Source organism: Marmota flaviventris, chromosome 18 (genome assembly GCF_047511675.1).
Source record: "Marmota flaviventris isolate mMarFla1 chromosome 18, mMarFla1.hap1, whole genome shotgun sequence".
In the NCBI taxonomy this organism is placed as follows: domain Eukaryota; kingdom Metazoa; phylum Chordata; class Mammalia; order Rodentia; family Sciuridae; genus Marmota; species Marmota flaviventris.
Genome location: NC_092515.1, coordinates 54,698,981 through 54,725,274, shown reverse-complemented (window position 1 = coordinate 54,725,274; position 26,294 = coordinate 54,698,981). Strand labels below are relative to the sequence as shown.

The window sequence follows — 26,294 nt, the reverse complement described above, 5'->3', positions numbered from 1 at the left end:
GGAATTTTGTTTCTGAAAATATATCCCAAAGGAATAATCCTCTGTCTGGAACTTTTTTTTTTAAAGAGATTTATATTCAAAATATTTGCAGTTATCCCAATAAAAATGAAAAAGTAACCTAGATGTTCAGCAACAGGGGACTTGTTGATTAAATGCAGACATCATCATTGGTTAAAATATCATGTAGCCACTCTAGTGTAAAATGCTTACAAGGGTGTATAAGAGGAGAAAAAAGCAGTTTAAAAATATTACACAAATAATTATAATCTCTAGAAAAGATCACATCCCTAAACAAAACAAAAGCAAAAAACAAATTCCCATGAGCACACACAGAAAATACTGGAAGACAACAAACTATTCATTAGGGTATTGTCAGTGATAGGAATGTAAGTGCTTTCTTAAGTTTTCTTTGAAGGACATAGTTTTAATTGTCTTTATTGAGCATATGCTACCTTTTGTGTTATTAGAAGAAAACAACTAAAAAATAAGTGCTCCGACCTGTACTTAGTCACGTTCCCAGGTGAACGAGTCAACGGTCTCATTAGGCACAGATAGCACACGCCACATTTGGGGGATTCTCCTGGGTGCTAGGGCAGCTGTATGCATTGTGCAAAACACAAAAGCAAATGATGGTATTTTTGCCCCCAGGTACTTGACAGATTAGGTCTGTTAGCTTCTAGATGGCTCCAAAATTGAACACTCTCAATGGACTTTGACTAAAGCCAGATGGTCCATATGAACGCACAGCAGACAGGCCTTTGTGCAATGCAGAGTCTATAATTAGCCTCGTCTTTCTTCATTACTGCGGCTTCCAGGCAGGCTTTAACGAAGCCGGCCCTGGTGAAGGCAGCTTGGGAGAAGCCGGCCCTGGTGAAGGCAGCTTTGGTTTCTCTCTGCACATGTGCAGTGGGGTAGGAGAAACCTGCCCCCGTGAAGGTCCCATCTGTTGGAATTATTTTCCTTTCCTACAATCTGCCCAGAGTTGTGGCTCAAAGAATAGACAGGTACATGTGCCCCTCAGCCGCAGCTGTTTAAAGAAACGGAAACATCTAGAATAACAGTGTTGATGAGAATAGCTATTTGAGCTCTGCCTACTATAGACAGGAACAATAGATTTTGTGCACTAAGGACTTAAAACCTGCCGGCAGCCTTTGGTCAGCTGGTCTACCCAAGGGAGGTGTGTTGTTGTTTCTGTCTTACAAATGAGGAAATGGAGGATCCTAGAACTTAATATGCTCAAGGTCACGTGGCTGAGAAGTAGAGAGCTAAGATTTAAAGGTGGGGATCAGAGCAATTCAATGCTAATCTGTTGTGCCTACTACGATTTGGTCATTTTGTGTTGCTAATAAGTCTCAGAAGTGTGAGACATTGTTGCCATCCCTAAAGATGAGAAAACAAGCCAAGATAAGTTAAGTAACTTTCCCAAAGCCACACAGGGGGAAGGCAGCAAAACTGGGGTTCAATCTCAGCTGATGTTCCTGCGACCCCACAGTCTGCTTCCCTCCTCCTACAGCACAGTACTCTGGTCACCTAAAGATGGCTTAGAATATCAGCCAAATATTTCATTTCTGACACTTAACACTGGACCTGGAAGAATGGGTGAGCAAATATAATGATTGAAATGAGGGAATGACACATAAATGCCAAGAAACTCAGAGCAAGGCGGAGAGAAGGTCTGAGATATATCCATCCATGCCAAACTACATAATGAACCATTACAGACAGCTCTGAATGCTATGTACCAGATGTCTATTTATACCTTATCAATGCAGAGGTCAGAATACATGTTTCATCCTCTGAGTGATTGGTCTTGTCCTGGAAATGAGGTACTGGCTTACAGGGACCCGTGCTTTGCTGGCAGGTGTCTTTGAATCCCAAATAGTCACCAGGAGAAAGAGCAGTGGGCGCAACCCTGGAAAGATAGTCTCCATTCTGATTGGGAAGCATGAGAATTTTTTTTTCCTTCGGGGTCTATGCCACCTCTAGGATGGAAATCCAAAATATTCTGGTAAATCCATCTTCCAGAAGGACACTGCCCTCTACAATCTTAGATCAGGGTTTCCGTGGTTGGCATGGTGACATTTTGGGCTGATTATTTCCTGGTTGTGGGGGCTGTGCTAGGTATTGTGGGACGTTTAGCTACTACTCACAGGATGCCGGTAGTATTCTTCCAGTGGTGAAAACTAAAACTGTCTCCAGATGTTTCCAATTGTCCACTGAAGGACCAAGTTGCTTCCTGCTGAGAACCACTGTCTCTGCGGTAGACATTAAGAATGGGAGGTCTGGAGAGGAGCCAAGCCGGGCATCAGCTGGCAAATGCAGGAAGGACCAGTCCTGTAAAGTGCCTCATTTGGAGCTTTCCTTAAACGATGCTCATCTGCCCTGGTTCTGCAGTTGCAGGGGGTAAAAGGGGGCAGTGATCCTAAATAGCTGCATTTGCTGGGAGGACTCTGTGTTCCGCTCCTGGAAAGATGACTGCTCTTGAGGTTAAATGACTTGCTTGAGGTCACACCACTAGTAAGCGGCAGTTAGTTTGGGAATATAAGACATTCCTGAGTCCAAATTGCTGTTTTGCACCATTGACACATGGAAGTGACATGGGGACCTCCCTTAACCTGATTCTCTGAAGTTGGCAGAATCGGTAATTAGAGAATGGGAGACACGGGGCTGGGGATGCAAGATTCCTCCTTCCCCAATGAATTCTCTTTCCCTCAAAAATCTTGTTTTATCACCACTGCCATTGCCACTCTGACCTGTGGGGACGCTGCTGTCCTTCACCATCTGGCTTATGTTCAGCATTGCAATATTTACTTAAGTATTGAACGAATGGAGAATTGGTTATAATATGGAAATAAGACTTAACAAAAAGTTCAGCCATTAACCTTCACCCTTAATCCACTGTCTTTCCATTAAGACAATGACAGCATCTTTTAGTTCCGGGTGAACCCTGTAGTGATTGGAGAATAGAGAATACAAAGGAGGAAATGGGCAGTGAGAGGCGAGTGATTTGCCTGTGGGTGCACAGCCCATAGGAGACAAGGCTTGGATTAAAATCCAGTTTTGCCTTACTTGAAAAGTCTGGCTCCTTCCACTATATTTGGAAGGCTGAAGTCAATGTAGGGGCTCAAAACTCAGGCAGGCTGCGTCTTCAGGACTTAGAAGCAAGCCATGGTTATTCTTTCTTAAGTAACGGTGACATGTAGGAGGAGGAGAACTGGACCTACTTCTCGAAAGACTAATAACAGAGCTAAGACTTTGACACTGAGACATTCTGGGCTTTGCAAATCACTCCACTTTCTGGCCTCAGTGATTTTATCTGAGACGGGGCGACAGGTCTACCTGACTCACAGGTACAGGGGTTTAAGAGTCCTTGGCTTGTGTATCTCATTGGTTGTTTTAAAGATCTGGTGAGAATTTGTTGCTTCCTCTGTGGGTTCTAGAGCCTTTATCCTTACTATCCTGGGACTGAGAGAGCCACAGGGACCTTTCTAGAAATGACTGCATTTGGGGGAGCTTTCATGAGCAACCAGGAGTGCAGCTAACAGCCATAGTGTCTGAAGAGAATGATCCAGAAACACCAGCCCAACCAATATGGATGCATCTGCTCAGCAAACATCTACAGAGCTACGCCACCTCCCTGCCCTTACACTCTTGCTGTTGGGGGACAAGGGAGGGACCACACAGAGCAGAGCAGTGGGGGCTACTGCAGGGAGGTAAAGTAGCCACCATGGCCAACACAAGCAGATAGTTCCAACTCTGCCTGGGAGTGGGAGAGTCAGTTACTGCTCCCACTGCTCCTGCTCAGAGCAGAGATCCACAGAATCCCTCCAGCGTTCCAGGACACTAAGCATACCTTATTCCCTCACCTCAAGGAATCCTGGGAGATGCTTTGAAATTTGGGTATCCTGGAGCCACTGACCTGGAGGACCCAGACTCCTTGAGGTCACATGGCTCCCTCTTCTCCCACTCCACCCTGCCCCCTGACTCAGATGACAGTTAGAATTTAGTGAGTCTGGGCAGGTACTGGCCCTGCTGCAGAGCGAGTTTAATAGTGACATGGGAGGCTTTGGAGTTCCGACCCCAGCCTCCCCCCATCCAACCTGGATGGTCTCCAGGATTTACTCAAACTCTGAGCCTCATTTTCCTCAGCTGTAAAGTGGCGGCGCTGCTTACCTCACGGAATGGCTGTGAGGATACAATGAGAGATGTGGGCAAAGACAGCGAGCACATAGTAGGTACTCAATCAATACTCCTCAATGTCACGGCCAAGGTGAAAATTATGAATCTTAAGCAGCAGGATGACTGGGGCTTTCTGGTACTAGACAAGGACTTAATGAAAGACCTGGTGGATAAAAATGCTTTTGCCTCGGTTTTCCCCTTGAATGCTGCAGGGATGGGTTTGGAGCAGAAAGTGGGTATGAAAAGAGAAGTAAGGCAAGATGCACAGAGCTTCAGGTGCCCCCGAGTGCTTCAGGCCTCAAGAGGTGGGAGAAAGGAAGCTTTCACTTGAAGGGATGCACGAGGATGATGGCTGAGTGGAGCGATGCCAACTCCAGTGGGAACTAGGTACCCGGTTGCCTTAGACCTGGGTTCAAAGCCCGCCTCCATCACTGACCAGTCATGTGACCTTGGGCATGCCATGCATCCTCTGTCCTACAGGTACTTATCTGCAGAATGGCAGCCATCATTCTCAGCAGCTTACAGCTGTGGGGGTCTAGCACGAGGCCCACGTGAATGTGCCTTGCGTGGCATCTTGGCGTAGTCCAGGACCTTACAAAGGTCCTGTGGTGTGCTGGGACCAGCTCCTATGGGTTCATGAAAGCTGACCATGCACATTTTCCCTCTCCTTCCAATTCTTGAGTTTAGTGAAGCCAGCTTGGCAGCTTAAGATGAGCCATGGTGGAGATAGTTACATCACGGAAATGGCCATGATACAAACCAGCAACTGATACAAATGAGCACGAGACAGGATATTGCTGCTTGAACCTAACCTGTTTGGGTGGGCAGCAGATTCCAAAAGTGGTAATGGCTAATGCACCCAAGCTGCCCAGGCCATTCTGTGCCCACAGTGCCCTCCACGCACAACCCGTGAGAGGCTGGGCCTCTTCGCCCCAGGACTCCCAACTGCAAGTGACTGTTGCTTCATCCAGATACTACTACAGTACAAGACACATGTTAAGGAACATACTAGTAACACATTTAAAAGAAATCTCTGCACTACTTCCATATAAGAAAATAAATCAGTATTGTGTGCCATAAGCAGCTGAATATAAAGAGTAAAATGAAAAACAATTTTATTTCATTCTAGATAGAGAATCTGTGCCTCTGATCCTGACCTGAGCTCCACTTTCTTTAAGAGGGACAGTGTTCAAAAGATATTAGGGCACATTAACAGCAGTATCATAGGCTGAGACTTGACTCCTGATAGTATGAGGAGGATTGAGAGAGAGAAATGCAAAGGAAGTAAGTTTTCATGAAGCTAGTCTATATTTGAGCCCCACCCAAGTCATCACACATGTAGGGAGAGCTTTCTTTGGGAAACATACCTTAGGTGATGCTAGAAAACTTGAAGGCAGAGGAAAAATTACTTTTTAATTGAGTATGTGTCACTGAACTGAATGCAAAGTTCATATTAACTCATAAGCTAGAATGAGTGGTGTGTTGGACGTGGCTTGTATTAGTTCATGTAGTTAAACTTTCAGGAACTTACCAAGTCAGGCAATAGCACATGGGTAGCTTGAAATTGGCCACATGGGAATCTTTACACCATGGATATTGGAAGATGCTACAAAATGCCCTACCCTTAAGAACTGGTTTTTAAAGTATTTCCTGGCAGACCACTGGCTAAAACCTCATGCCATTTGGGCTTATTGAAATGCTTTCAGCTACCACCTTTAGAGTTCTGGGATGCCCATTCTTTCCTCCTGCCTTAGAGAATTGTGTGGATGTACTAAGCAACTTCCTCAAGTCTGATGGTCTCATTTCCATTATTGCATCTTAAAGGAGAGTGATAGAAACTACTGCTGAGAAATGTGCTGTAATTGATTATTGTATATAAAATAGACTAAGCAGCCTTCCTTCCAGCCTACACTGTTTAATGAGCTATTTTAGTGCTGGCCCTGCTAAGTGTTTGAAATTTACAATGCTCTGGAAACTCATCAATTTCTGAGGGTGTAATGACTATTAAGAAAAAAAAAAAAAAAAACCACAACTCAAGATATGAGACAACTGAGTGCAGCGATTTTTACACCCCTGGTATTCTCTCAAAGCACTGCTGTGTATCTTTGTTCTAGAATCCTAAACTTTTTGATCTTTACCCCCCAGGAAGCAAGAGAAGGATGAGGCCCAGGTTGTTGGATGTAGGGAAAGGGCAGTGCACTGGGATTATGCTCTTGTGAGACTGTTTTTAGCCCATAACTGTGGCCATGGTGTGATGGTAAATGTGTAATGACAGGGTCTCTGGTGGAGCCCTGATCTGTGGCGCTTGCTGATTTATCAGTCTGTGATATGACTCCTCCCATCCCTGCAGATTTTAAGCTAGGTTAGGAATCACTGAGGTGTGGCAGTAAGGGGACACACAATTGACTCTCAGGAGCAGATGCATTCTGAGTCTGGCACAGTACTGCACCTCTAGTCCTCCCAGCGTTTCAGAGAACTGTAAGTACTCAGTCCCACAGACAGATGTAGGCAGGTCTTTTCCCAGAGTTACCCTGGAGAGGTGGTGATGAATTCCAATGAGCCTGCAAGTTCCCTTACCATGCCTTGTGGGTGGAGCCTGTAGGAGCCAGGAGCAGGCAGCACAGAAAGCTCAGGGCAGGAAGCAGAAGAGGCAGGAGGTCCAGAGCTGAGCAATCCCAGTGGGTGCAGATGGGAAGATTTTGCAGCTGCATTCCAAGGGTAGGGAAAGGGTCCAGAGACACAGGAGCCAACCCACCCCTCTCCAGGTTTCTCCTTCACCTTCCTCCATGTTTTCCTTGATGCTCATCCCTTTCTAATCTAAAGTGAAAAACAATTTACTTATCATTCTAATTCTAATTGCTTATCACTTTCCTCCCCCTACCTACAACACAGAGGAGAATGGAAGCTGTAGTGAACAGAATTTTTTGGTCAGTTTTGTTTACAAGTGTTATTTATTCCACGGGCCTAAAGCAGAGTTTGACAAATAGTTGGAATTTAGTGAATGACCACTGAAGCCAGTAGGCAAGGGGACACAAGACAGGAGCTCAGAGCAGAAGTTCCCACCTTGTAGTACACACTAGGGCCACCAGGGTAGCACATTAAAGCAGAAGGCTGTGAGGCCCCTTTCTGAGTTCTTAGATCAAGGTGCAGCTCAGGAGTTGACCCCAGTGGCCCACACTAGAGAAGCCCTGTCTCAGCAGTCATGGGTGTGAGCAACAGTGACCCAGTCCTGAGAAGAGAGGGATTGGCCCTTCACAACCAGGCAACGGCAGCAGGCTCAGTGGACCCGCCAAGAGCACCTGGTCAGACAGGTGCGAGTTAAGTTGTGGTCTTCTCTTTGGGTGGGTTCAGATCCACTTCAAGTTGTGATTTTTTTCATGTGCTTTTCACCAGTACCAAATAGACTCGATAACGAAATATGTGACCCACCCACCTGTTCAGAACAATGCTTTGTATTTTTAGAATTGCAACTTTCCCCAATTCTTAAACCTTCAATGATTTAACAACTTCTTTCAAAACATTATGATTCTATCTCAAGTATTTGGGGGAAAATCCTCTTAAGTAATTTCTACCTCTCCTTAAATCTCGTTTGAATCCTCACTTACCAAGGCATCATGGTTAGATGGAGGCTCAGATTGTCTCCTGTTTTCATGTAACCCTGGGCATCTGTTATGGTTTGAATGTGAGGTGGTCCCCCCAAAGCTCATGTGAGAGACAATGCAAGAATGTTCAGGAGTGAAGCGATTAGATTATGAGTGCTATAACCTAATCAGTGGATTAATCCATTTGATGGATTAATCATTTGAGTGGGTTTTGGGGTAGTAACTGTAGGCAGGTAAAGTGTGGTTGGAGGACAGATAGTTTATGCCATAGATGGGCCTGTAATTCTGGCCAGTGTAACATCACTGCTGGTACTGATACTCCTGAGCGATGGCTGTGTACCACATTCCATGTCTGAACCCTTTCCCACGGTTCTGACTTTTCTTTCTCATCTTCATTCTCTCCCCATCTCTCTGCATCTTTCTCTCAGAGATTTGGGATAAGTATACATTCTTCCGTAATCACTGCTGGATAGAGAGTAAAAGAATTATTGGTTATAAGCTCCTGCTTATCACAATGTGTTAAAAACCCTTGGTGTCCCAAAGAGGCTGCTCACTTCTAACTTCCCAATTCTGCAGAAAAATCTATTACCTGCACTGCCAGTTTATTTCATTATCCATAATAAACAATAATGACATTTCTTAACTGCACTTCATAAAAATCTCAATTATCACTTTAGAATTATGTCAGATCAGATAAAGAGCCATCTCATAAAATAAAGAAATAGAAATTCCACTCCTTGAATGGATGTTTTGCTATTTTTTCAGATGCCATATACTGTGGATGATTTTGCTGGTTTCAGAAAAAAACAAGTGGAATCAGAACCAAGTGGAACAAATGGCATTGGTTGAGGCAAAAAAAGAGAGAGGGAGGGAGGAAAGACCGCTTGGTGAAACATTCCAGGGGCCCCCCGAAGGCCTGGGAGCCACTATGCCTTTCTCTTTCCACTGACAGGGGAGGCAGGTCCATTAAGCTGTCATGAAATTGTTCCTTAGCCTACAAGGTTATCCACCGTGGACCTGGCCCACATCTTACTCATCTCCTTCCATCCTTCAGTGCAGGACCTAGGCATAAATTGACACCTCCTACTTGTCAATGAAATAATTAGGTGCTTTTCCATTTTAAGGTTGAACAATAAATCTATTCTGTCTCCTTCTCTGCTTTAATATCTAGTTTTCCAGGATGGTCATGGTGTAATATTTTACATGCCACTGTATTAGTTTCCTATTGCTGCTATAACAAAGTGCCATAAACTTAGTGGCTTACACCACTATGAATTTATTATCTTACAGTTCTAGAGGTCAGAATCCAAAGTGGCTCTTACCAGCCTAAAATCAAGGTTTCAGCCAGGCTCTTTTTCTCCTGGATGCTCTAGAAGAGAATCTATTTCCTTGAATTCTGCCTGAGGCTCTTGGTCTCTTCCTTCATCTTCAAAGTCAGCAGCATCTCCAAATTTTTACTCAAACTCTGGCCTCATGCTTCCAAACTCTCTCAGGGATCCATCTAATTCCTTTGGACACTCCTGGATAATTCAGGATCAGGTCACTATCTCAAGATCTGTGACTTCATCCCATCTGAAAAACCCTTGTTGTCACGTAAGCTAACATAGTCACAGGTGCTTAGGATTTAAAGACAGATATGTTTGGAAACCATCAATCTGTCTACCATAGCCATTATTCACCTGTTTACTTCAGGCCCCAAATCAAGAGTTTTTCTTGATTTTCTTCTTCTCCTCTATCTTTGCTTCCAGTCTACCATCAGATCTGGCAGCTCAACATCAAGAGGACAGCCTGAATTCGCCCACTTCTCACCTTCTCTTTGACCATGGTTGTACACTGCCGACATCTTGTGCCTGCATGACTTCAGAAACCTCCTAGTTATTCTCCCTGCTTCTACTCTTATTCCCCCCTTTCCAGAACACTCTATTTTACACAAAGGAATCAGAGTGACCTTTGAAAACAAGAAAACCAGTCTATGTCAACTCATTGCTCAAGGACTCCAAGGGTCCTTCCCATCATGGTCAGAAAACTCTCAGGTTCCTCACTGTACCCTCTCCCCATGCCACGCACCCTCTGCCCACTTCTCTGACTTCACCTCATTTATTTCCCCAAAGCAGCCACCTCACACTTGCTGACCCCTCATCCAGCTTGGCTGAAGTCTGCTGCTGCTTCCTTCAGCTTCCTGTCCATGAATCAGGCTTTCCTTGACTCCCCTATCTGGAATATCTGCCCTCTCCATCCCCCTCATCTCATTCTCTAGCCCATTTTATTTTGTCTTAGCACTTGACATTAAGTGATATTATTTGGCGATTTTCCTACTTATCCCAATGCAAATATAAGTTTGACAAGGGCAGCGTCTACCAATTCCTCCACATCCTAAATAGCAAATGGCACCTAATACCAATTCCTCCACATCCTAAATAGCAAATGGCACCTGTAGGTGTTTAATAAGTATCTGCCTGAATGAGTCAATTTCTGACATCATCAGTCCTCAGAATAGCCCAAAAGGTACATCAGGCAGGTATGGGTTTGGGTCTAGCTTTGTCATTGTTAGCTCAAGGAACCTTGGGCAAGTTATTTAACCATTCAAAGCAACAGTTTGTCAATTGAAAATGGGGAACTCGGATGTGTTCGGGTTTACTATAGGCAGATCAGGGAAACTCCAAGGTGTGAGAGTTGAAGTGTTCTGTCACATTAATCTCCCTTTCTTCTCTTGGTCACTGACATTGCTAACTCGGGAACTTGGCTTAGGAAGACTCCACCTCCCAGGCTCCCTGCAGTTAGGTGGGGCCAGGTGACCAGCCTGAGCCAGTGAGATCTGTGTGGGACACTATTCCCACAACTGGAACCACACAACACTGTCCCATTTGTGTCGAGTTCTAACACACTGAGTCATGGTGCTCCTTCTCCTGGGAGCTGGCTCAGCACTGCTGGTGAACAAAGACCCCCTTTTGTATTTTCCCTTTGGATTTCTGGGAATCCCTGGGGGTGAGCAGGAATGCAGGTTTGTGGGCAGAGCCGAGAGATGGGGAAACTCAGGGGTTCTGGGACAGCATAAATAATGGATGCCACACTTCAGGGACTGCTTTCTTGGTGGGAGGCCCCATTCCTTCCTCAGGCACCCTCAGAAGCAGAACCTGGGGTTCCAAATGGTGGACTTCTCTTCTTGGAAATGTGAATTATTGAATTGCTAGCATTTGACAATCTGATGGCAGAGACAGAGTTATAAGTTTGCCAAGAAGTCAACTTTCCAAACATTGCCCATGGGACATGAGTGCCACATGACATTTTATTCAGTGAGATACTACCCAGAAATGAGTCTTCATAGTCAAATAAATAGAAAAATGCTATACATTCTGTCAACATGAACTCTTCAGGAAAGAAACATGTTTGACTAGTATTATCTAGTGTTCCTTTAAACTTTGTATTTCAAGCCTTATGGTTAATATTCCCTACCTCCTCCTTCCTACCATGCAAAAAATAAAAAAATCCCACAAAAATATAAACACTGCACTAAATGCCCAGGTATGAATGGATGAATAAAAACCCAAGAAATGATAATATACAATGACCCCCCCTTGGCCAACTAGGTGGAAAAGACAATCCCAAACGGTCCCAGTAATGATATCCATTTTTCACATTAGGTCAGAAGTTGAAAGTCCATAGTTATTTAGGTGTGGACTTTGGGTTCTTCCCTTAATAGGGAACCTAAACGTATTACTACTAACTCTACCATGTGCTAGAAGCAGTCACTAAAACCAATATATTTCTTTTAGCTTTGTGATTTTCATATCCCTTCGGGGGTTTGCATTATCTGAGAACCAAGCACTATGATTTCCTGCTAGGATACCAGTGTACAGCATTCTCCATTTGCATGAATAAATTATTTGCCTCCATAAAATCACTTTTTAAAAAGTATGATGAAAGGTACTTTCTTGCATGCAATTTCTTTATAAAACTGGGTTATGACTCACATAACTGATGCACTTTACACATCAGCAAATGTATAATTTGACCCCTAAACCCTCCTCTCTCCTTCCCTGAAGTATTTTTTAATGTCTTGCTAGCCTCACTTTTCTGAGGAATGCACATTGGAAAATCTGATGTAAAAGTTAACTTTCTGCAAGCTGCTGCTGTTTGTTTCCTAGGGGTCAAAATCTCTGATCTTGGCTGAGTTAGTTCTCCTCTCTGGGTCTCAGATTCCTTATAAGAAAATGAGTGATTGAAATACCTACAGCCCAGAACCTTTCAACTCTGACATTCTGTCATCCTGTGGATACGCTAAGCTGCCTAACGCTCACCTACCCATGTTATTGACGCTCACCTTATTGGTTGCTCATAACCAGTGTGAGTATGAGGCAATGCAATGGAAGGATGAAGCCATTGGCCCTGGAGTAGAATGACCTGGATTTAAACTGCAGCTCTACCACTGATTGGCTGTGTGCTCCCGAGCATGTGATCTCTGTCACCTCACCTGTAAAATGGGTATGATGCTGTTATCATCTAGAAGTCTGATGTTTAAAGGAAATTTGGAATTAAGATTCTTATTACAGTGCCTAGTACATCATAGGCACTCAATAGATTATGTTGACTATTATATGCTGGATTGAGTCAGGGTCAAGCCAGGGAGAATACAGTGTTAGAAGACACCTTTCCTCACCTGCTTCTTCTAGAAGGACAGATACTCTGGGAAGGATAGAGAAAAGGAGTACCCATCTGCATGCCCCTTGGACAACTCTGCAATATTGGGGTAGCCAAGAGGAGATGCTTGTGTCCTGGGAGCAAGAACAAAGGATTTTCTCCACCAATCAAGGTTTCAACACCCTGGGATCCGAAGTGTCCAAGCACTGAAGGGCAATCCATGATTTCAGAGGGCTTTACTGAGTGCTAGAAATTCATCCTGAGATGTAAGTGAGGCAAGACTCCTGAGCCCGCCTTGAATGTTGGATCAGGTTTGGGGGCATGTTACTGAATTTGATTCAGCAAGGTGTCGTCTGTATGTCACCTTCCTGAGAGCCCATCTCATCTATTACAATAGAGATCAAAAGATCAGGGTCAGAGCAAACTCTTGGCCTTCCATAGTATGGTGAGAGGCCCAACAGATGGATAAAAAGAGGGGGCCACTTTTTCCCACTGTGTGGGAAAAAGCTGAGCAATGACCCCCAAAGAACGCTGGTAGTGATGACAATGTGAAAACCTAATGGCTGTCACTGAGGCTGTGCATGGTCAGAGAAGATTGGCAACATGGCTGGACACGGAATTTGGCTCATTTCAAGAATGATGAAGAATATGGACTGGTGGGGAGTGGGCATTCATTCCAAGGAGGATAAGGAATTTGGGCTACGGCAGGAGTGGGAGGTTCATTTGGAAATAAGGCACCTTTTCTGAAAAGGCATGCAGAAAGCAGCAAGATCCATCATCTGACGGAGACTGTTTTGTTGCATAGTTTTAGAATCACTGTCCTGCCTGCAAATGCCAGTCTGCCATTTACCAGTGGGGTGGTCTCAGACCATTTGCATACTCTTCCTTCGTTATAAAATGGGGACGATTATCTTTTCTTCTCCTAGCATCTCATGAATAGTAAAGCATGGAGCAAGGGCAGCTTTTGTTTCTGTCTGTGAGGGGTCTCTCCTACTAAGAGTCCCCATCTGACTTCTTATCTCCTTCTGTCTCCATTTAGAAAATGTCAGCAGTTTGAGAAATGTTGACTATTTAGGGGGAAATGGGGCTCTTTTCTTCTACTTGAAATTGAGTTCTGTATTTTAAATGTTCTCTGGAACACATCGTGATTTGCTGGAGCCGAGCATTGCCACGAAGACTTCTCATATGAAGTATTAAACACTGGAGGCCGCTCGGCATGTCTTGAAGCTCCTTAGGGAATTGTACAAATGTATGTACTTTAAAACACACGTACAGAGAGCTGGGGAAACTCCTGTTCCCACCGGTGCTGAAAAATATTGCAGATCTTTCCCTCACGATGATCCCTGCCTGGAAGAGAGGACCTCATTGTTCGAGCAGCACTGAGTCAAGAGTCTAATTACTGAAGGAGAAAGAGAGGAATTTCTGGAGACAAAGAAAGATGTCACGTTCCATTCATCCCGAACGCAGAGCGCACATGAAGAGCATTCAAAGTACGTCAGTATCACGCGGCATAAAAATAACAGAGCGTCCTATCACAGCCATCTAGATGCCTGTGACACTCATTTGCAAAAACATTTCTTGCTTTCCTGACTCTTCAATTGATTTATGGTATTTTACACAATTATCCTTATCACTGATTTTGGTGAGTAACATGAAACATGTCATTTTTAAAAGAGGGTTGCTTTCAAATCTGATTTCTTTGGTCATAATGATTTCTTTAAACACAAGTCCCTTTCCAGGACACACGTGGAGAGAGTGTGTCCCCACACGGAGCCTGCAAAGGAACAGGATGTGGCTGTACCTGGGTGGCAAACAAAGCTTCGTCAGAGGTCTGGTTAGGGAGGATGTGCTTCTGGAAGAATCCTTGGGAATGGGTGGGGCTGGGAAGGTGACCTCATTTTTTACGCTGAAATCATTTTTTTTTGGAAAATCTGGCTACATTTTCATGTGCTCGATCAACCAGCATATCTTTGAGTATTCTTTCCCCCCCCTTATTTTTAAATGGTGGGTCATGGGCAAGAAAGATCAAATGAACACGTGCCATTGATCATCAAAGGATCTAGTCAATTTCATGGTCAAGGACTTTCAGAACAAGAAGAGGGTGGAATTAAAGAAAGATGATGCTTTTGGCTTTTTATGTTGTTTTTAAAGATTTCTCAAAAAGCCCCATCCTGTGACCCAGCAACAACTCGGCAGGTCTGCAATCCATGTTACTCTTTCAATCTCCTTCTGCCTCGCCTCTAGACTTGACGTCATCCTCGGGGCCAGGGAAAAGCATAATTGATTTCAGACAGGGAGGCTGTGAGAAATGGTTCTGGGTTAGTCTCTCTCCTGCTGAGTTCATTTCATTAAGAGAAGCAGGGAAAACACGTGGACCTGGGAGGCTGAAAGGGTCCCTTTTTCTTACACTGACTCTGGGCAGAGAGAAGCAGCACTTAATGGATGCCTTTAATCCCTTGAACATTCCTTCCCATTAAGGGGGATTATTAGCCTGGATTAGGTGGATCCAATTCAGATTCAGATCTTGGGAGGAGCAGTCAATCCTATAACCAGTGCCAGGACTGGTAAGGTGAGAGGCAGACAGGGGGGCAAGATTCAAGGAAGTGCTGCTCTCACGGCTGTGTGAACTTCACAATGAGCACCTTCTTCAATTGTGCACCTGGGTCCTTGCTGGCCTCACTCTGGTCTTTCCTGGCAATAATCATGGGTTGGTGGTAGGGAAGGCCCATCAGCCTCTGACTTTGAGCCTGCTATGAGTTAGATTGCCAGCAACACCGTCTTCACAAGTGCCTTTGAGAGGCCCACACGGATCACACAGGTTTATATGTCTGAGTCTCTCATATGGAGAGGGATGTATGTTTGAAAAGCATTGTTTGGAAAGGGACATCTGGCTCTCTCCCTGCCCAGGGATTAGGTGTCTGCTGTCACCAGGTTGTAAGGAAAGGATGGAGTTGCTGGATAGAAGGGAATGAGGCGGAAGGTTCTGGAGGCTGGGTTGAGGGCATATGGAAAGAAGGGGAAGCAGATGGAAGCTTAAACAAAGTTGATCTATCCTCACCTTCTAGGATTTTTTTTGGGGGTGGGGGGCATCTTATGGGACACAGTGAAGGTGCTATAAGCTTGAAGCTAGGGTCATCCTGGGTGAACCAGAGACCCTGTCCACAGCTACCAGGAAGACCACAAGATCATGAGCCCCAGGAAAAGGGGACAACTGAAGGAAGGGTTTCAGATTTCTGCAGACTGCAGGATTGACTAGGGGGCGTCTCCAAGGCCAGGGGAACCCTCGCTGCCATCTCACCTGTCTTATGTTCAGATGGAGACAATGGGGTTCAGAGAGGTTGAGTCAGCTGCTCAACATCCCACAGCTGGTAAGAGGCAGTGGAGATCCCACTCTGGAGTGTCTAGCTTCAGAGCTGCATAAACAGATTTCCTTACCTGTACTAGGGGAAGAGAGGGTGGTAAGGCAGGCCCCAAACCCTGAGGGACTCCTCCAGGCAGAGGAGAAGGCCAGCTTGACAAACGGGTTCTCTGGTGGGCAGTGGGTGGGCTACTCAGCTCTTTAGCCGGCCTGGGGCAGTGCTCATGGAATCCACATTTTTTTCCCCTCAGTAAAAGCAGATTGTTTGCACTTTGGTACATGCAGCTTCTACAAACATTTTCCTGGGTAGAAACTCTGAGCAAGAAGGGGCCTTGGGAGATGTCCTTTGAAAAGACATTGATTCTTTGAAAGCCCAAATGGGAGCAGAACAGGCCGGGCAAGGGAGGCGGCTTGCTTGGTTTGTTAGAATCAACCCTCCATGGGACAAGGATTTTGGGATCTGAGGTTATGCTGCTGTTGGCTCTCCACATGGGCTTGGGCTCCTGTTAGTGCTGCAGATGAGCACCCGGTTGCCCCTCTCCCCAGAACTGCCCTATGGAAGCTGAGGTCCAGGAGATCTTGCAGAATCTAGGTCCTGCCGTTGTGGGAAGCAGTATGGGTGGGAGAACTTTCCAAACCCCTCCACGGTGGCCAGGAACTGCTGGCTTTGGGAGGCCACCACATATGTGCCATGGTTCTCAGGATTTAGCACACGCAGAAATCAACCAAGAGTGAGAATTAGTGCATCTGGGTTGAAGCCCTGGACTCTGCATTATAAAGCTCCCCAGGAACTCCAGCTCAATGTGTTCACAGGCCACGCACTGCAAGGGACACTTTTGGTGACAATCACATAGGCTAGGAGGCCAAACGAAGCTGGGCCTAACTTGTGGGAAGGGGACTCGCCCCACTGCACTCGGTTTCTTCATCCACAGTGGGAGGGGTTTTGGGGCCGCAAGCTGTGTGAGCATTTCTCAGCAGCACGCAGCTCAGGGACTGGCACCTCATAAGAGTGTCATCGCCTTTAACACTCCCTTTCCCCATGCCCTATTCTCAAGGCTGCTTCTCTGCCACAAAATGACGTCCTTTCTGTCACCTGCCGCATCTCCCCTCTCCTCCTCATGTTCCCAGCTGTGACAAGCTGCCAGCACCTGCCTGTCTTTTCATCACAAAGAATTAATCTCTCATTCTGTGGCTGAGGCAGGAGAAGAATGCCCTCCTGTAGCCATTAATAAGCAGCACATTTCCACAGTGGCCTGGGCTCCTGGGTGAGTTCAATTGAAACGTGTCCAGCTCTGCTGTCTTGATGGACCTGGCCTGGGTAATTACTGTAATTCTGTGGCTCTGAGTAGCTCAGCTTGAACCTACAGCCTTTGAACTCCAAGACCTAATAAGAGCCACAGGCATATATGTACACCAAGACACACGTGTGCACTCACACATGAACATATAAGCACTCGGGGAAAGCCCTTCATTTATCTAACATGTATTCCACATGGAAAGTAACAACTTGTCTCAAAATGGGCTAATCTGAAAAATATACACAATTTCCTGGTAATTATTTACTTGAGCTGGATGTGTATATAAAAATTATATACACACTCTCTCTATATGCACACACTATATATATAATACTAGTATATTATACCATATACTATATATATATATACACACTACATAGTGTGTGTGTATATATACACATATATAGTGTGTGTATAATATATATGTGTGTGTGTATATATATAACTCTATAGTTTTTGATACTGGGGACTGAACACAGGGACTCTGTACTCTAAGATATACCCCCAGCTCTTTTTATTTTGGGACAGGGTCTTGCTAAGTTGCCCAGGCTGGCCTTGAACTTGCAATACTCTTGCCTCAACCTCCCAAGTAGCTGTGTGTGCCACCATGCCTACTTCTTCAAGTAGGATTTAAGGTGACCTATAAAAACACAAATGTTTGAAAGTCTCAAATGAAGTAGTCAAATGAGAACAAAGAGGAACTCTTAATAGAGGTTGGAAACTAAGTAACGGGCAGGTAGACCCATACAAAGGAGCCTGTGTCTATTTCCAGCGAGTCCACATCTGGCCCCCACGACCAGTGCAAAGGAGAGCAGAGTGCACTGCAGGACTAGTGCTCCTCCCAAGACCAGAGCAAGCCAGTTTCTCAAGAAAGAATGGTTCTCTCCCCACTGAATGCATTTCCTCCCTGGTCCTCATAAGGGGAAGCTCTGCACTAGAGCACGTTTTCAAACTCTGTGAGAGAGGCAGGAGATTCTTGTCATTGTAATTTGTTTTTTTGTTTTGTTTTGGTGCAAGATAGGGAAGCATCCACACGCTGCTCACTAAAAGTAGTTCTGTGAGGAGCTGGAGCAATACTATCTTGATTTATAGCGTTCTTGGGCTCCGACTTGCTCCACTAGGAAAGAGTGGGAAGCCAGGCTTGCTTCCCCACTGAATCTCCTGATACTATTGCTCATCAGTCAGAACCCTTCTTACCTCTAAGATTCAACCTCAGAATCTTCCCTAACACAGATAGCCACTGTCAGCCTGCTGAAATTGACATGAGATAAAACTGATTGTCACCTCTGACCTAGAGCAATGGATACCTGTGCTCACATCTGATGAATTCACTGCATGTATGTGTGTATGCATGCACACTCCATGTACATATATTCACATTATGCTCTCATACACTTATGTACATATGTACATACAGAGGCATTATGTGTACACATATTTTCAGGCTCACCACTACCAATGGTGGCTGTATCTTGGAGTCCCCACGATAGCACTTTGAAGGTCTCCTCCACTTCTTCTACCTGTTTTCCTAGGCTACGGACTATCACCTCTGCAGTTCTCTCCACATTTTGAACCCCAGCTCAGATTAGGAACAGCCAGGGCTTGCAGAGGCTAGCATTTGTGAAAAGCAAAAGTTCCTAGGAACCCAATGAGGCCTTGCTTGACCAAGCGCAGGTTTGGACAGCTCAGTGCCGTCCCAACAGAGGTTCCTGGCGGTATCTGGATAAGGCATGCCTGATTTCTTAGTGCCATGTCTCCTGCTTTTTGAATTCTCACTTTCTTAACTCTTGCTCAGCCCACCCCAGGGGAGGAGATTTAAAAAGTGACCTATAGTGTGTAAATTCTTCCTCTGTCACAGCCCCTTTCCTCGATCTCATGTAACCAATTCACAAAAGTTTATGCTACCTGAGAGCCATGGCTTGCAAAAACTGGGATCCGAGAAGCAACTCACATTCCGGCAAGCACCCTACCTGGCTCATCCTGCCAGCCCCCGCCAGCCCTGAGCATGGGGAGGGAGCTCTGCAGTTCCAGACTCCGCCTCTCATTAATCTTAAGTAGGCTGTCTGGCAAGACTGTTGCCAACACTTCCCATTCCAGCCCCAGCCTCTGTTTCTGATAATTGGAGGATGCTTTGTTTCAACTCATCAGCCTGGTCCCCTTTCCAATCAAAACAGCATCCCTGCTAGGTACAACACCCATCACTGAAGGGCCTGTCGTGCTTTGCAAATCAGGAAGCACAGGGGCTTTCTGTTCTCTGCCACGTTTCAGGCAAAACATCACAACACATGCGTGTGTGCAATCACAGATACACACACCTGCCTTAAAACTCCAGAGGGACTTTTAGTCTTTCATTAATAACTAATTAGTTTCAATGTCCTTCCCTTTCCCCCTGGCACAACCTCTACTAGGAGAGAAAAGATGGATGCCTTAGGATTGTGAACCTAGCCAAGGATCTCTTGAATAAACAAGAAATTCCATACTGAGGAATGATGGATGTTTCCTGCCTCCTGAGCAACTTGATTTTAACCAATAGCCATGTTAAGCTCGCGGGAGAATAGACAGTAACTGGGAGCCCATTTTGTGCAGCATTCCAAACCCTGGGATAAATAAGGGAAGGTTCCTGTGTCCATGAGCTCAGGGTTGGAAGGAAGAGAAAAACAGGTGTAGTAAGAATTCTGTCTGATCAGCTTGGGAGGGCCCAGGCCTCTCCTTCCCCCTTTAAACCCGTATCTTCAGGGATAGAGCTGAATGCTGAGAATAATTGGCAAAGGAGGCTTTCCATCGTCCTATAGCACCGGTCAGCGCGGTGCACCCTGGGAAGCACTGACTCTCCCACAGGCCCTGGGACCTGACATCCAGGAGTTGGTCACGGTGAGACAATGAGAGCAGGGACAGGACAGGTGACAGAAAGACTCCCTCGTTGGCCATTTGTCTAACAGAGGGAAGGGGGGTGGAATAACAGCAATGTCTGGGGATGAGAGGAGAGGACAAGATTTAAGAGAGGGAGGGACTGAACAGGACCTGCATTTGAATGTGTGTCTGCAGAGAAGGAGAGATTCCAGCCTTGGTTTCCGGGTGGAGGGTAGTGCCCTTAATTGGAAGGTAGTGAGAATAACCTTACCCCATGTCTGAGTCAGTGCTTAGCTTAGTGGGCTCCCTGGAGTTCACCTTTTCCTGGACTGAGACACTGTTGGATAATGAGCACACAGGCCAGCTGATGTGGTGTGCGACATGAAGAAACCTGCTTGTTTCCTGAGCCAATTAGCACTTAGTTTCTTAATGCTTTTGCTTGGTGTCCCCAGAGCTCTCCCATCCACATACTTATTGGACACAAAATTCTTCAAAGTGTGTCTTCCATGGAGAAGAGTCAGGATTATGTCTCTTGTTCTTTATTTTCCTATTTCCCTGCCTAGTTGGGTGCCAAGTAATTGACAGTTTCCTAAAGTGATAGGAAGGAGCAGCCCCATCAGAACTTCTGTATCTGGCTTCAACTGATTCCTATCCCTGGGACTCCCCCAAGCACAGAGACCAAGGAAGTCTGGGTATTCAGAAGCATTCCAACCCATATATCTCCTTATCAAAGGGAGAACAAATCATCTACCTGCTTCACTAGTCTTTAGTATAATTTGATGATAATCTCTCCTACTTTCTGAGAGATTCACTTTGACCAGAAAGGTTAGATGGCTTGATGGAAGGTCCCTAGACTAAACAGAACACAAATCTCTGCTCTACCCTGTAATTTTTTGACCCTCCGTTTTCTTATCTCTAGCTTTAGTGGAGGCTAGAAACAGATCAAAACATAACAAAAACGTTGGTTAGTTCTCAGCAGGATTGAGAAGCGCCTTCTTAATTACACTGATCTGAAGTTGAACAGGGATCTTTGGGACTGTATGAGGATGAATTTAATTATGCCTGTTAAATTTGAAGCGGGACCTGGGTCTCTTTAGCCATTTCTATTTCCCAGTATTAAAGGTGATGTGATTAAAGGTAATGCTTTAATAGAAGGTAATATCACAGACATTATAAAGCACAGATAAAATGTCTTTCCACACAGTAGCAGCATCTTTCTTCTCTTCCAGTTTTTCTCCCCTCTGTTCCCACTTGCCTCTCATCTTACTCCTAACTCTGAAGATGAGTTTAGATTTCCTTTAATACCTCCCCCTTCCCCTCTCGCATCCTTCCAAACTGGTCCTTAAATAATGAGTCTTCCAGGAGGACTAGCAAATCTCGGTTACATTTCAGAGTCTCCATCAGGCCAAGGAGACAAATGGCTGCACAATATCTCTTATCTAAATCCTTCAAGTGCTGGTGGGTGAATAATAAACTTTGATTCTCTGTGTAATACACAAAGATGATTTTTTATCAAAGCAAAGCCTGCGAGGGCTTTCGCGCAGCGTGGCTGACTGTGAAAAATGACGAATATCACTGTGGGTGCAGTCACCACTCATCAGAGGGGAGGGCACTCTTTGCACAGGATGCCAACAACAAAGTGGGAAAAGGACAGAGGTTGCTTTGAAGCTGTGCCTGCTTTCAGAAAGAGCAAAACCCAAGATGGCATAGGAAGGATTCTTGAGCAGCAGATGAAAAAAACCAGACCAACGTCACTGTACATTCTTTTGAAAGCCTCGTTCTTCTTTGTTGACATTTCAACATGTAATTAAAATAACAAAATCCTCATTTAGGAAACACTTTCACATATGTTCTGGAAGCTCAGAACAACCCTATGCAGAGAGTTGTAATATTCTGATTTTATAGAAGGGGAGGCACAGGTCTTATGGGCTTCCTTGTTATGCAGGGGTTAAGTGGCAGGAGGACTTGAACTTTGACCTCCTGAACCCAAGCCCCTTGCCCTTCCTGCTGTGCCAGGAATCTGATCATAGGGTTCTTGGGGAGCAGAATTTCCAAGGGTACTTCTGGGCTTAAGGACCATTGAATGCACTTAACCCACAACTGACCTCTGGGGACAGCAGATGTTATCATACCATGCCCTTGGCCTGTCAGCACAGCTGCCATTTCTTAGTCTGAGGGTTTTCTTTTGCAGGCTAGAGGGCCAGGGCACTAGAGATCCTCACCTGGGAACAGCCACCAGCCAACCCCTATTGGGAGTTCACCTTCTAGTTCTCTGTCCTCAGTGAGGATGACTGAGGTAGTTCTGTGCTGCCTCTCACAGGGCCCAATGGGACCCACCTCCAGTTGCCCACAGAAGCCAGCTTGACAAGGTCCCCTTCCTGTCAACACTCCCATCCCTCCCACAGTGTTCGAGAGCCCCAAACACGCATCTTGCACTTGAATTCCTGTCACGGAGTTTGCTTCTGGTCTGTGAGATCCTCCTTCTAGCCCCATGTCTTCTTTCCAACCTCACTGCCCCGCCGGCTCACGCATTCCTAGAGGCTTGGTCTCACAATTTACTCAGCGAGGGAATGTCAGCAACATGGTCTCTGTCCCTGGACCTTTACCTCTGCGACTTTTACCCAAGTTCTACACCTGATCTGGTCTTCCTTTAGTGTTCTGCTAAAATCCAGCTCTTCTCTGAGGTCTTCCCTGCTGAGTCCTACATGGACCCACTCACCAGGACTTTCAGGACATTTACCCCACATTAAACAATGTCATACACTGCCAGTCCCTTAATTCTTCTTTCATCTGTGCCATCTATTTCCCCTGAATGGGTTCTAAGCCTCTGTGGATCAGCATCATGGTCACAGCCAGTGTTGGGCTAGTGAATATTTCACAACTGACTCTCTGACCCATAAATGTACATATGTAAGCTGCTGATAAATTTTACTGACAGAGATTGTGTGGTGTACAGCTTACAATGATGATATACAACATTTTTATTTTTGAGTCTGCATAGATTATTTATTCTCAGAGAAGACTTGTTGATTTCTGCCAAACCTTTTGATCTACAGCCAACTTATGGGTACCATTCAATCATTGACAAATGGAGTCACATCCCAATCTAATTACCCTAGAAACTTGTATAATTAAACCTTACAGGTTTAATTATACAATTAATGGTGAAACCATCTCTCATCCTCAAACATGTTCTCTGCCAACAATGGCCACTTTCAGTGTCAGCACTAGATGGGACGGATTTGAAGGTTTAATTTTCATTATTCATGTTTTCTCTATTTACTTTAAGAGTATTAGACAATCAACAAACTAATAAACCACGCCCTGATTGTCCTATTTGCCATGTCCATGGTATTTGCCAAATACACTTGCCCAGGCTGATTCAGGCTGCCCAGTATGGTCACTGAACATGCAGCATGCAAATGACCTCAGGGGCACAGATGGCCAAATGTGGTAAATAATTGAAAGTGATGAGTTTTAAAGACTAATCACCTTTGAGTTAAAAAAAAAAAAAAACTTAATAAGTTTATATGCTTTAATAGCTTGGCTGAATGACTGGCTCACAAAGTTTATGAATACTTTACAATCGGCTCTTATGAGCGGCCTGAGCCAGCTCCAGCACACAGCAGACTCTGTTTTGTAATCCAATGTCCACTGTGGGTCTGGGCTGCAGTAACAGCTGTCTCAGTGCTTACTGTGTGAGTGAGTGGCTTGAGTTTTCAAAAGGGCAAATGACCAAAGAGCTGCAGAAAATAATGCAGCCTTCAGATACTTCCTCAGTCAACTTCATGGCTGAAGAGTGGCCTCTCTGCAGATGGGGAGCCTTGGCATCCTCATGAGGGTCAAAGACATGGTCCTAGGTTTTTGCCTCATCTATACTCCATTCCGAAATCTGCAGCATTCTTCATATACTGATTTGGTTTCTGAGTAGGATCTCAAACTTGGCCTTCTGATCTGATGCCCAGCACTGTCTTGGGCGACGCCTGGCCTGCTTCTCACTGACCATGTTTTCTTCCAGCCATGGTTGGGGGTAACCAATGCAGTGTGTAATGTCCCCATAGCAGCTGCTCTCAGCAGGGAGTCAGGGGAGGCTGAACTGGGTTGAAGGGCAGAGGAACTGCAGGCCTGGAGATATTCAGAATCTCAGTAGTGTGGGTTCAATTCCTGACTCCTCCTTGGAGCAGATGTGTGATCCTGGACAAGCCACTCAACCTCTCTGTGCCTCCTTACTCCTTACCTTACCTCCTTACCAACCAGTTGAATTGGTCGTGGTGAACTGTCCGAGAATCCATGCAGAGTGCTCAGCACTGAGCAGCTCAAGAAATCTTTACCTCCTTACTGCAGAGAAGCAAGGAGCAGAAGGAGGTAAGGTTTAGGAGTGTAGAATTTCTTGAGAAAGAACCATCACCACCTAATTTTTAAACAATTGTTTAAATATTTTCTTTTATATCTTACTGTGTGACTTTGGTCAAGTTACAGCACTTCTCTGCACACACCCAATTTTTTTTTTTTGGGGGGGGGTGAGAAATATGAACCTCCATGTGCAATGGGGATAAATAATATCACCTAATTCCTGTGGTTATTGTGAGGATCGAAGGAAATATGGTCCATATAAATGCTTGGGACAGGGTCCAGGATGCGGTCAGTGTTCCATGTGTGCTGATCACCGTCGTCAACACCCTTTGTCTTTGTCCTTCCCTGCTTGCTCAATCTACTCTCCTCTTCCTGTTTGAAGCCTTCGAAAGACCACAGCTGTCAGCCAGTGACCGCCTGCCCTTCTGCGGGTTTAGCAGGTGGCGGTGGCTCTTTCTGAACGCCAGCAGCTCCTATGATCTAGGCTTTCCACTTGACGATTAGTCACCAAGAGGCCTGTGATGGCTTTTCTATTGCTGTGTTGAAGCTGCTGTTCCAATCCTCCGTTGCTCCTCTGTGCTTCCAGACCGCTCTCCCTAAGCTGGCACTAAAATCATCCAGAGTGGAAATCATAGCCGTGGGCGTCTGCTTTTGACAGGACCTAAACTGTCCAGCTCAGAGGCAAACATGGTGCTTGGCACCACTCAGAACAGCTTCCAAGGGAGACGGGAGGAGGAGAGCGGATGTGTATGAGGTTTCAGGCACCTGAGCTTGTAATAAAATAAGTGGTATGGATATAAAACTGAACTTGATGAGTGCCCCTGCTTTTAGGAAGCTTTTTTGGTGAGAAATATGAACTTCCATGTTGGCAGTGGGAAGTGTTGGGAATACAAACGGAGGGACTTGAACTGGCGGGTGGGTGTTGGAGAAATGAGAGCTAAACAGAGACCTAAAGAATTATGCAGAAATGGACCTGGAGCAATCCTGAAGCCTGCAGATACTGAGAAAGGTTCTACCTGGATATTGCTTTTTTTTTTTTTTTAAGTCTCACGATAAATCTTCTAGAATGTTCTAAGATAGACCTCTCTAGTTATTAGACATAACCAGGTATATTGTACCAGGTGGCCAAGGAGGCACATTACCAGGGTTTTGTCCACAAGAGACTAGAGAAAGTGAGCTCTATGCCTGATGGAATCCACCATCCAAGAGATCATATTGTTAGCCAGAGAACTTGCACCTGGGGCACCTGCTCTGTAAGCTCATTGTGGGCAGCTCTTCCAGCTCTGCATCTTCAGGGATGCTATGGTGGGGCATTTACACCAGGGAAGTTGGTAAAGGCCAGGGCCGGTTGGTAACGCTGTACACCATGTGCACCTCCTCTCAGGAGTGATAATCTTTATAGCTCCCTACATCTTATTTCACTCAAGACCCTTCACTCCACCATACTGGGCACCTCTTGTACACTACCTTAAGACTTCTGGGCCCCCTTCACACTCCAGCTGCTGCTATTGGGGCTAATTGCACAAAGACTTGACCACTTCATGTGGGTGAGAACCGACAGTTCTTGGCTGCAGCTGTCTGCACCTTTGCTTCCCTTGGAGGCTCGTCTGATGTGAGAATGGGATATTTTGACGTTGCATGGACACTCTGCAAACAAGAGGTGGGGCCACCCTTGGCCAGTGGGGAGTGACAGCCAATGACCAACGCCCCCCTCTTTCTGAGGAAGAGCTTCCTGATGCCTTCTGTACAGCTCCCCAGGGACTGGGATCCAGCACCACTCACTCAGCAGGAGCCGCCTTTGACAGCTCATCCTTTCTTCTCTTTCTGAAGGATTTCCTTCTCCTTCACTTTTTCTCTCTGGGATCATTTCTCCAAAAAATTCCTGTGCACCACCTGTACCCCAGACTGTTTTGAGGGGATCCTAGGCCAAGACATCCTCCAACAGAAGCTGTTGACATCTGGCTGTCTGACTGTGGAGTGCACCACAGTGATAAACGGGAAGTAGGCGATGTTGGA

The 26,294-nt window shown here is 45.4% G+C and overlaps 1 protein-coding gene across 4 annotated transcripts in view; it reads right to left on the bottom strand.

Annotated features, from left to right (window-relative positions):
- Window positions 1-26,294, bottom strand: part of Vat1l (vesicle amine transport 1 like) — a 144,433-nt gene that overhangs the window by 21,676 nt on the left and 96,463 nt on the right. The window contains exon 8 of one of the 4 annotated variants that reach the window (XM_027933225.2): window positions 1,829-1,912. The exons of 1 other annotated variant lie outside the window; for it this stretch is intronic. In XM_027933225.2, coding sequence (XP_027789026.2) covers window positions 1,883-1,912 — 30 coding nt within the window. In that variant the 3' untranslated portion in view covers window positions 1,829-1,882. Of the gene's footprint in view, window positions 1-1,828; window positions 1,913-8,020; window positions 8,247-26,294 lie in introns of those variants that run through there. 2 more of the 4 variants (XM_027933227.2, XM_027933228.2) reach the window with 2 other exon arrangements.